This window comes from Drosophila virilis, chromosome 6, assembly GCF_030788295.1.
Source record: "Drosophila virilis strain 15010-1051.87 chromosome 6, Dvir_AGI_RSII-ME, whole genome shotgun sequence".
NCBI lineage: Eukaryota > Metazoa > Arthropoda > Insecta > Diptera > Drosophilidae > Drosophila > Drosophila virilis.
The window spans coordinates 1,266,300-1,277,741 of record NC_091548.1 but is presented as its reverse complement, the minus strand read 5'-3'; the positions used below and the strand labels follow the sequence as shown (position 1 = coordinate 1,277,741).

Genomic DNA, 11,442 nt, shown 5'->3' with positions numbered 1-11,442 from the left:
TGCCGGCATTCCAATAATCAATTTGCATAAGAACCTTTTAAATAAAAATAGATAATTCGATTTTTTCCCCTCAAAAACGTGGAGTACGATTATTTTATTCTAGATTATTTTGTTTGTGACTCTAAATGGCCTATTTTCCCATTATTGCACTTGATTATTATTATTTTTAAATCTGTGAAGAGAAGTCATGTAAATATGCGCAACAATTGATACAAATGTAAAAAGGCCGACTATTTTATAGTTGTGCGCATAAATTTTCACTAAATGTCCACATAAAATTCTTGTAATTGATGCAGGCTACAATAAGAGACACGTTAAACACTATACAACACATAGCACTAAAAGTGAATCAACTGACACAATGTCCCGCCTTCAGAATATCCGCATGCTAGCTGACACCAACCATTTGCTGGTTGGGGTCAATTTTGGGGACATGTCGGATAGAAGCTTGGATGAGGCTAGATTCAATCTGGCGACGCATGTTATGTCAAATGGAGTAGAGCTAATAATTGCCAGCGACAAGATCAAGCATGCTGATACGGTTCACGGACTCGCCAGCATATCCTCCTCGAGGCACGTCCAACTGAAGCCAGTCACCCTTGCCCCCAGCACACTGAAGAATCACATGTTTCTGGCATTGCCCACCAGCAGACAGGTAATCGTATGGCTATAATTATCATTTGTAATTTCTTAACATCTCCATTTGTTTATGTTAGGAGAATTTTACAATTCCCACAGATGAAAACCAATTTATTACGAAGACTTGCCTGACGACCTACACATACCACACAACCTACCTCAACAAAGGAAGTACCACGGTGGAGAGCCGAGAGAAGGTTGTCTCCAACCGACACACGGAGGAGCGCAACTTCTTGCGAGCCAGCACCCAATTGCCGCTAGGGGTCACTCTTTCAAATGTAAGCATATTTGTTTGCACTAGGAAATACCCTATAAACCCTGCGCAAAAGTCCCTCTTTCTGTTGCACGCAGCACATATATCAAAACAAGCTGGATCGGACCACTATATCATATAGCTGCCATAGGAATGAACGGTCGAAAAATAAGCTTTTGTACGAAAAAACATTTAGTTTTTCAAGATATCTTGACCAAACTCGACTTTTATTAGTTTTACTTTACTCCTCATATACCTTCAAAATCTTATTAAGACCGGACCACTATATCATATAGCTGCCATAGGAACGATCGGTAGAATATTTAATCGTTGTATAAAAAAACATTTTGTTTTTCAAGATATCTTGACCAAACTCGGCATTTATTAGTTTTACTATACTCCTCATATGTAGGCAAAATCATATTAGGATCGGACCACTATATCATAAAGCTGTCATAAGAACGATCAGTCGAAAATTAAGTTTTGTTGTATGAAAACACATTTGGTTTTTCAAGATGTCTTGACCAAACTCGGCATTCATTAGTTTTACTGTACTCCTCATATATAGGCAAAATCATATTAAGATCGGACCACTATATCATAAAGCTGCTAACAATCGGTCAAAAATTAAGTTGTTGTATGGAAAACTTTTTTGTCATTCAAGATATTCTGATTAAACACGGCATTAAAAGATTTCACAATGCTCCCTTCATTTTTGCAAAATCTTATTTACACCGGAATACTATATCATATATCTGCCATAGGAATGATGGGTCGAAAACTAGGTTTTTGATTAAAAACATTTGTTGTTTATTAAGATATCTTCCGCAAACTCGGCATTAACTATTTTCCCTGTGCTTCTTAGATACGGGCAAAGCACTATAAGCATTATGAAAAGGTTGGGTCTGCAAGGGTATTAAATCTTTGGCGTGCCGAAGATAGCCTTTCTTTCTCGTTTTTTTCTTTTTAATTTTGAGGGAAACAGTCATACAGAAAGCTTAAATATTCTAAATCTCTCGATATTTGAAAATCTCTCTAGATATTATTCTGCATAAGGAAAGGGAGATTGGCTATTTTTGGGGTTCAATGGGTTCAGTAGTAAAAAGAACCATATATGTATATAACCATTATAATTCATACACTTGTAATATTTATAGACGCTCGAGCTGGCGGTGGGCATATATCCAACTACATACCACTACTATAATACGCTCAAAGGCAACGATTTGGTCATCACATCGAGCTACACGGTAATTAACACAGTCACTGGACCGGAGGATTACATATCATATTTACAACCTTCAGAGGATGCAACCCCCGTGCTAGACACAAACACATATTACACCCCGCTTGTTATAACGAAAACAATACAAGACGGTTCGGAGTCGACAAAAGTTGTAAGCGATAAAAATATTTTGACTCAAATCGTTGTCACGGAATCAATTCCCGCCCGAGGTGCAACAAGGCTTCATCCTTCGATCCATGCTTTGAGTAACAACAACATGTTTGATCCGACAAGTTCGATAGATGTTCAGATCTATGCAACGAAAACGTATTTGACTACGGTTAGCTATCTAGAAACAGTTACACAGCCGTCGTCTAAGGAGGAAAATGATAATTTGAGTAGCTTCCAAACTCAGGTGATCGTTAATGTTATGACAGATATCGTGCCGGATTCGCTATTGGGACCGGAGCTTCTGTCCAAGTTCTCTACGGAGCTAATGCAGAAAAAGGGCAAAAACAATCGAAAGGTTTTGGTTACTCTGGCTACCTTATTAAGTGGGGAAACTCTGCAAGTAACTGCAGTAAATATGCCAAAAGACGGACTAACTGCAACGTCCGTATCCAAGGTTCAAGGGTTTGGCGATAAGTCGTCATTTGCCAGTCTAGACAATATTAGACAAAAGACAAAATTAGCCATTAAACCAATTACAATGCAAAGTAACATTAGAATAGAAAAAACGAAAAATCAAACCGAATTAGATTTACAGTATGACTCAGATACAGAAGATCAAAACCCGTCAGAATCCGAAAACAATAATATGTATCTTAGGCCTCCTTCATCGCCGACCTTCGAACAATTAATTGGATCTTTGAATCTACAAAGATTTCGACCAGTCTTTGATATAATGGCTGAGCTGTTACAGAAGAAAATCGTGAATAAGCCAACTCAAGCAAACCCGAATTCGATTAATGTAAACGATAGAAAAAATCAAACAAATAATAATATCTCCAGTCAAAGTCAATTAGACGAAAAGCCCGTTTACATACCACTTAAGCCGGCTAACTCGCAAACCGAGCAGAGCCCGATCCCGAGTCCCAACCCGAACACATTGGCCAGCTACAACTCGGATATTAATAGCTCCAAAAATAAACTGGACATTAATCTTAGCAGGTTGGCGGCACACAGTCTGCACATCAATCCCCCGGAGGCGGAGACGGAACTGGACTTTCCCGATGCACCAGTCGATAACATCTGGAGAAACAACAACAACAATATTACGCTTAAGCCAAATCCGTTATTGGGCTATCAGAGCCTATTGCTTAATAACGGTATACCCATACGACCGGGAGAGATTATAAATGCCAACGCGGATGTAATCATTGGCAGGCCAAACGGCATAGGAGCTCAATTCTCAGCTGCTCAAGTTGAGGAGTCTCCGAGTGCGTATCGGGAGAAGACGGCAATTAATTATAATATGCCGCCATTTAAAAAGAAACCCTGGATACCTCCTCCACCTCAACTTCCACTTTCACTTACCCCGCCACGTCTCATTCCACTCGTTCACGAACGACCGAAAATTACTCGCAATCAGCAAAGGGTAATCGTAGACGGTTACAGCAATATCCTTAGGCCATCTGCGCAAATATATCAAGAGTTCAGCACAACATCTTCAATATATCATTTCCAATCGCCACCTGGCTCTCACAATCGATTGCCAGCGTTATACAACAATCCAATTACGAGCAACAATGGCAATGGCATCTATGGATCACAGCAGGTTATTATTAATTTGAATTCGGAGCTGAATAACAATGAAATTTTGGAAATCAAACAAATACCTCAAATATTCAGCACACAGCTAGCTTCGGTTACAACATTTCCAATGTCCGAAACTAATTACTACAGGCAGATGCCACCGAAGAGCTCAATAGCTCCGACATACTCGGCCCATCATCACATAAATCTGAAAACGGATGTGCTTAGTCATAATGTTAACATGAATGTCCCTCCGCTAACTTTTAAGAATGAAAATGAAAATTTTCCACTTGCGACGGCAGTGCGAGGACACATTCCCCCGACGAATATGCCATTGATAAAGATACCACTCAATAAAGCCCATGTCGAAGTACGCCTGACACCGCAAAGCAACAGACTGGCTGTCGAGCCACTCGTCCCACCCGAACCAGATCAAATAGCTAGTCCGAATATTAAGCAAACAGCCAATGCATTCAAGCAGCGTAATCAGAATTTTTCGAAAAATATTGAAAACCTGTCATTGCATGATCAAAATACAAGCTTTAGCAGCAAGACTATAAGTTCTAAGAAGCCGCACAATAACGTCAATTCGAATCCAAAAATATTGGCATCTAGTCCACAGTTTAATTCAGCAATAAGTAACAAATTGGCAAATCACACAAACAAGTGGAATATCAGTGAAACACCAATAAAATGGAACAGTCCGTTCACATCGGCTGCGACCGACTCGGATCAGGCTGCGACAAATTTGATAAGCTCGGAAATCAAAAAACGGCCAAATTTGGCATACCTCATGCCCACATTAGTGAGCGAAGCTCCTATTAATATGCTCGATAATTTTGGTGAAGATCAAAGCGCTGCGTATACCACCTACCATTCGAAGTACAATTTATCAAATGACAACCTTTCTCCAACCACAGATACGCAATTGCCTAACGTAAATCCAAACTCCTTGGGTTCCAGACCAGAGATCAGTTTGCAGTCTTCCAGTTCCAAGAATATAGCTCCCGATAAATTATCTGTGAATTCGTGGTTGTCACTCCACACTCCATACAGCATCCAATCCGTCCCTTCCAGTTTCAAGAATATAGCTTTAGATAAATCAACAGTGGATCCTTGGTTGTCAGCTCACACTCCAGACAGCAGTCAATCCCTCCGTTTAGGCAAGCCCTTTGTCAAGCACAAGCCGCCGACTCAATCAAAAGTGAAAAGCGACATTCCAAAAATTATATTTGTGGCGCATGGCGAACGCTTTAACTTAAGGCCAATTGCAACAAGCCAAATTATAGAGAATTCCGATTTGTATGCCGGCAAACCAACTAAAATATATCCCAAATTCGGGGCGATAAGCCTGATGGGGCCTCGTCTGACCACATATTTAAAGACAACCAGTTCCACAAGGATTTATGGTTCTCAAACTGTGAACGGACTACAGCCGCCGCCAACTCCACAACACCCATCACCAACAAGAGCTAAGGAGTCATCCAATAGATATTCCACGTCATCGACGACAAGGCATATGAAATCCACGGAAATAGTAAGCCACAACTTCCAAACCCAATTCAATTCGGGCATAAAAGTAATTACGCCTAGTTCAGAATCGCCGATAATCAATAATTCAGTACGATTCGAACACAACAGGACCCAAGATCTTTCGATAAGGCCAAAGAGCTCGTCTATACCCATGGCAAATGTTCCCAAATCTTCAGATGTATCTGCTTCAAACACGATTCGCAAATCGTCAATAAAAACATCATCAACCGACTCGCAGTTAATTAGTATTTCGAGCAAGAAGGCTCTTCTAGTGCCAACTAACACCCATTATTCCAATGAGAATATCAGAAATACTTCTGGCTATTTGACTTATAACAATAGTCAAAGTTCATTGCATTTATTGGAATCGTCGGAAGCGGTACCGTCGACGGAAAGGCAAATTCCGATTATAGAAATTTATAGTAATGGGATTCCGAAGGCTGATAAAGATCAAATAACAGACATGCTCGATGACGCCACCTTTACAAAAATGCAAAACGTAATTTTTAAATCAATTGAACCATCTTCTACCACGAAGAAGAAAATTACACTTACCTCAAAAATGTCGCCAGCTCTGATGGATGAGACAAAACTTATTCAAAGGGTAACCAAAAGTCGGACAGCAGATTCCATTCAAGCGAAGTCGAGACCATATACAACAATAATGCCCACGACCACGACAATGAAGATGCAGCCCGACATTTCCAGCATTTTGGTTGTAATGACAAAGGCCACTGGCAATCAGAATAGCAATAGTATTAATTTGGAGGTACCCTTGGATTATGATTCGAGCATATCATTCGAGATCCCGACACGAGACGAGGAAATTTTGCCGCCCATTAACGCCAACAGTGTACTACTTGGTGGTATCCTGATAGCCACGCCATCGAAGACGCAGTATACCCAATACACAAACTTGAACTCATCGGAAGCCTGCAATCCGGCCTGCAAGTCCAATAAAAATGAGATATGCACCAACATATCGGAATATGTGAATCGCTGCGAATGCCGGCTAGGATTTGCACGCATGTTCCCAGATCGGCCTTGCAAACGTAAGTTTCTTGACTTCCTTCAATACATATACATGGATATATGTATTATAGACGAAGCAAACAGTATAATCAAAGACAATATAAACACTATGATGAGTAACGCCCATACATTTGACTGCGACACAAAATTTATAGCCTGATCTTACATCTGGCCTTTGAGGCTTCGTACGGCATGCCTGGCGACTGGTTGTTCGTTCTCCAAAGACCAGACGAACGAATGCCGAAGTCGCGGCTTGCTAATGCCACTAACCAAACAACATATAGACTAGACATGAGTACCGGAAAGTAGTCACAAAATGTATCGGAGGCATCTGGTCCAAACTCGCGATTAAGGGAGTAAGATATACATATGATGTATTTTTGAACCGCTTAATCTACAGGAAAGTGCTTGGCGCACTCTCTTCCATATGATTTGTGCAATAGAACGGCAACGCTGTTGTCTTTTATCTCCCTCGCACTTACTCTCAGCTCTCAATGCTCTCTCTATATTTAGGGACAAGCAAAATTGCGCACAAATTCAATTTTTCTCAAATGCTGAGGCATTTCTACCCTTTTGAAGGCACGTCGATGCGAAATTCTAGCATTTTAGCTCGCTATCGTTGGTAAGGGTACCCAAGTGTTGCCATGTGTGCATTTAAAATATTTTGGACTCGCTATTCACGCATACTTGCATACTTGGTGTATGAATATAGGCATTTATGCGCTTGTGTGCCTGTTGCTTGCCTGCCTGCCTGTCCCCGATGCAAATTTAACAATTTCTTTTTAATGATTTGATGAATGAAATTTGAGTAAAAATAAAAATCTTTAAAATATTAAAAAATACCAAATTAAAAAAAGGAGCGATTATATATTTATGGTTTTAATAATTTTGGTGATCAGTCACTTGACCTCCATATGCAGGTGCTTGCAAAAGTTGACCCATTCGACCCTACGAACTGCTGCAGGTAATAAGGGGTCAACATTCATTCATCAAAATCATTAAAAAGAAGGGCGCGCGTCAGACGCGTGCCAATAACGATATTTTCTTTGCGCCCATGATCTGCCCATTCACAGACATTTGTATGTGTGTGTCTGTGTGTAGAGGTCCAAAATCAGAAATCCGAAAATCTTGTTAAAGTTGCATCGGGGACAGGCAGGCAGGCAAGCAACAGGCACACAAGCGAGAGAGAGCGCATTGAGAGCTGAGGGTAAGTGCGAGCGAGATAAAAGTTAACAGCGTTGCCGTTCTATCGCACAAATCATATGGAAGAGAGTGCGCCAAGCACTTTCCTGTAGAGTAAGCGGTTCAAAAATACATCATATGTATATCTTACTCCCTTACTCGCGATTTTGGACCAGATGCCTCCGATACTTTTTGTGACAACGCTGTTTGTATGTGATGTCCAGTCTATATGTTGTTTGGTTAGTGTCTATATGTTGTTTGGTTAGTGGTTGAAGTGAATTCTTTATTCTTCCCCTTTTTGTTTGAAGTATCGATATTGTCACCGATTTCGATACCATAGACATTGCACTGGGCTGCTTATTATTTTATATGGTCACATTGATTACATTCAAATTCATATTCGATTGGTTATCTTGTTGGTTTTTGCATATATTGATTTTTTTGTATTTACATTACAGCCACCTATACATTCGAGATGCAAATACCAATTACTAGAGTTGGCAATTACTTACTCGAATTCAGCGACGAGTTTCTAAACAATTCATCAAGCCAATATCGACATCTGAGTTCAATAATTCTTGATGCAATCGATCGAATGGTCATGCAGTCCGACTTCCGCGATGTATACCATGGTGTCCAATCAAAAAAATTGTACTCCAACAGGAATGGCGCAGTGTTGGGCTGTTTTTTGCTACAGGTTTAATTAAAAACTATATATACATATAAATATCTAATAATTTATTATTTTAGTTGTCGGAGAACAGCAACGAAAAACGCTTAGGAACTGTTTTTAAGAAATACCTGCGCCAGAGTAACTACAGTATTGGAGGAACTGAGTTATATACGTCCAAGGAGGATATCAACATGTTGTCAATTAAAGGTAAATTAATATTGGTATTTGTGCCAAAAACCAATCATTTTCATTAAACTCTTTTGACGAGTCTCAAACTATCAACAAAACACATTGATAAATATCTCCAAGTAAATATCTATAATGTAAGACTGATTAATTTGAATTTAAATTTCAATAAATCCACAGTTAAGCTATGGTATCGATGAGTATGCATATGTAGCTCTGTTTAATATTATATCGATACATTCCTTTGGTTTGAAATTCTGTTAACTGTGATATCGATACAAACCAAAGGAATTTATCGATATTTTCAATAAGCAATTTTTAAAAGATTGTGAAACTGTGCGTTTCTGTAAAAGAAGAAGAATCATAATTCATACTTCATAACAATATATATTATTTATTTAGATTTCAACGAATGCGCCCACGATGAGTTCAATGATTGTTCTACTCATGCCCAATGCTTCAATTTGGTTGGCAGCTACACCTGCAGCTGCTCCGACGGCTATGTGGACACATCGGATAACCCAATTTATCCGGGCCGTCAATGCTCGGATCATATAGTTGGCTGCGATAAGTGCAACTACCACGGCAACTGTGTTACACCGATTTTGAATGGGACTCCAGTCTGCGAATGCTTTGCTTGGCACGCTGGCGCCATGTGTCAGTTAAATTTAAAGATTCTGCTAATAAGCCTAATCGCAATAGGCACCGTGTTTATCGTGTTGCTCGTCTGCGTGCTGCTGATCTATTCAAGACGCCGGGTGCGGGTTGGTTCGTCGTCAAGGCCCATATTTATAACGGCGTCCAATTACCATCCCAGCATGTTGACAACGTCCAGCAGCAAAACGGGCGTGTCCTCTGCAGCTCTTATACGTAAATGCGGCAGCATGGAGAAGCATGTGATTTTAAATGACTCGAATAGCGAATCTAGTCACAATTCTAGGCCATATTCGTTTAAGGTAATGTGCATGAAAGAGAAAATAAGATCCACTCCTGAAATTTCCGCCCACCGCACATATTTCAAAATCATTTACCCAGTCCCTTCATTCTCGTCCCGATCTTACTTCGAGTCGTGACATTACTCATATAAAAAAAATTTGTTTTTTTCTATATTTAAAAATTAGGAATCAGAGGCAGCCGATACTGTCGAACCGGAACAATCGGATCGGTCACTTACGGTGATGATTCCGCGAGCGAAATACTACCACCCGACGGTTTTACCACATGCACAACTTAAGCAGCACGAGTTGACACTGGAAAAAGTCGATAAAACTATTTTATTCAAAGGGACGCCACAATTTTATGATGGCAAACTAAAAGGAATAGCAGGAGATGAGTCTGAGCCCTTTGGCAAGGAATGTGCTGCCCAAAACAGTGGCGCCCTCGTCTCTGCTGGCTTTGAGGTGTCTGCAATTGTAAGCGATCGGGCAGTTCAATCAAGCCAAACAGTCGAGTGGAAGGAAAATGGAAATGACCAGACACATCAAAAAATATCGAGAGCAAACTTAGAAGCCATTTTAAATTGCGGCGAGTAAGTTTATAACGACATTTTCCAAAAATGTCCAAATCTAATCCTATCGATTTCAGGGATATTCACAAAATGAGCTCCTGGATGTCTAATATTCCTACGAATTCTATGTAAGATCCTCATCTGAATACGTTTATATAATAATTTTTAAATTCTTAATTTTTAAATTAATTTTAATTTATCGCAAGGTGAATGGCTTTAAAATTCCTGCTAGTATTATTATTTTAGTGTCTTTTAGGCGGATGATGTGATATGATACTATATGAAATACTTTTTTTTTAGATCGGCCGATGTGCGCTCATTTGATGAAACGACAGTCCAGGCTGTAACCAAATCGATGCACCTTTCTTTCGACAAAGTGGCGCAGAGTACTACCAATGAGGTAATACAAATTTTAATATATAAATTTTTAGATAAAATGATAGCTAACAACTTAAATCTGTTTAGGAGGCGAACACAATGACAGAGCGAGATCTTGGCTCTACATTTTTGCTGCCGCATACGCACCTTTACAAGCCAGAGAAGGTATAACATTTGAACACACACAAATTCTATAACCACTAATCGATTGATTAATTATAGCTCGAGAGTGACCTGTCCGGCTTTGACTCGTTATAGGATATATATATATACATATATATAAATTTGGGAGAGTCAACTCATATGATTAAATTTAGATCATTGATACTTACCTCTCTTTGTTAAAACATTTTTTACACCGACGCTATTGTAACATAATTCACCACGAAGGCAGCATACCTCTAGGTTTTCGCATTTGTTATAATCATATTATAGGGAATAATGAAATATTTTATAGTATTTTTATTACGGTACCCATTCAAAATGGGTTAAAAACTTTAATAGTATACTCTTATTTAGCTTATACCTGTCTAAAAAAAAATATGGTGATTTTCGGCTTAAGTTTTAATTATTCACTATCTTCTGATTTCTTCGGAATATTTAAATTTGTACACATAGCAAAGATTTAAAGAAAGAAGCACAGATGCATTTATAGAAATCAATACGAACGCTGCGACAGTTCGCAAACGGGGAAACAGGGTAACTACCAGCGGGCACATCCCATGTTGTCTTTATTAGTTAATAGGGCTAGTTAGTTAACTAAAAGCCCTTGTGAATATATGAAATGTCCATGAAGATGTATTTTAATGTAACGTTGCATTTACATATTGAATTTCACTTCAACTATATAATAAGTCGACTAGCTATCATTTTTACAATCGAACAAAAAATGACTACCGCAAAAAAATTGATTGCGTTTATCGTGTTTTTAAATTATAAATTAAATTGTGTGCCAGCAGATTATCTGTAAGTCAACCAAAATATTGCCTTATTATACATAAAATGTATTGTAAAATATATGATGAAAACAGCCTTAACTATTTATTATTTATCTAATAAAATGTTTTTAAGAAAGCTAA

The 11,442-nt window shown here is 39.0% G+C and overlaps 1 protein-coding gene and 1 long non-coding RNA gene across 3 annotated transcripts in view; one reads left to right on the top strand and one right to left on the bottom strand.

Moving 5' to 3' along the window:
• LOC138911458 (uncharacterized) overlaps positions 1–3,729 on the bottom strand; it is an 18,608-nt gene extending 14,879 nt beyond the window's left edge. Inside the window, exon 1 of the long non-coding RNA XR_011417077.1 lies at positions 3,654–3,729. This is a non-coding gene — a long non-coding RNA (uncharacterized lncRNA). The remainder of the gene's footprint in view (positions 1–3,653) is intronic.
• The window catches only part of LOC6636256 (serine-rich adhesin for platelets), a 25,184-nt gene extending 13,742 nt beyond the window's left edge, over positions 1–11,442 (top strand). Inside the window, exons 4-14 of one of the 2 annotated variants that reach the window (XM_070210716.1) lie at positions 377–655; positions 717–917; positions 2,050–6,457; positions 8,078–8,316; positions 8,370–8,499; positions 8,881–9,434; positions 9,600–10,006; positions 10,063–10,113; positions 10,286–10,385; positions 10,451–10,528; positions 10,586–11,442. In XM_070210716.1, the coding sequence (XP_070066817.1) occupies positions 377–655; positions 717–917; positions 2,050–6,457; positions 8,078–8,316; positions 8,370–8,499; positions 8,881–9,434; positions 9,600–10,006; positions 10,063–10,113; positions 10,286–10,385; positions 10,451–10,528; positions 10,586–10,621 (6,483 nt within the window). In that variant the 3' untranslated portion in view covers positions 10,622–11,442. Of the gene's footprint in view, positions 1–296; positions 656–716; positions 918–2,049; positions 6,458–8,077; positions 8,317–8,369; positions 8,500–8,880; positions 9,435–9,599; positions 10,007–10,062; positions 10,114–10,285; positions 10,386–10,450; positions 10,529–10,585 lie in introns of both variants that reach the window. The other variant, XM_032434181.2, reaches the window with a different exon arrangement.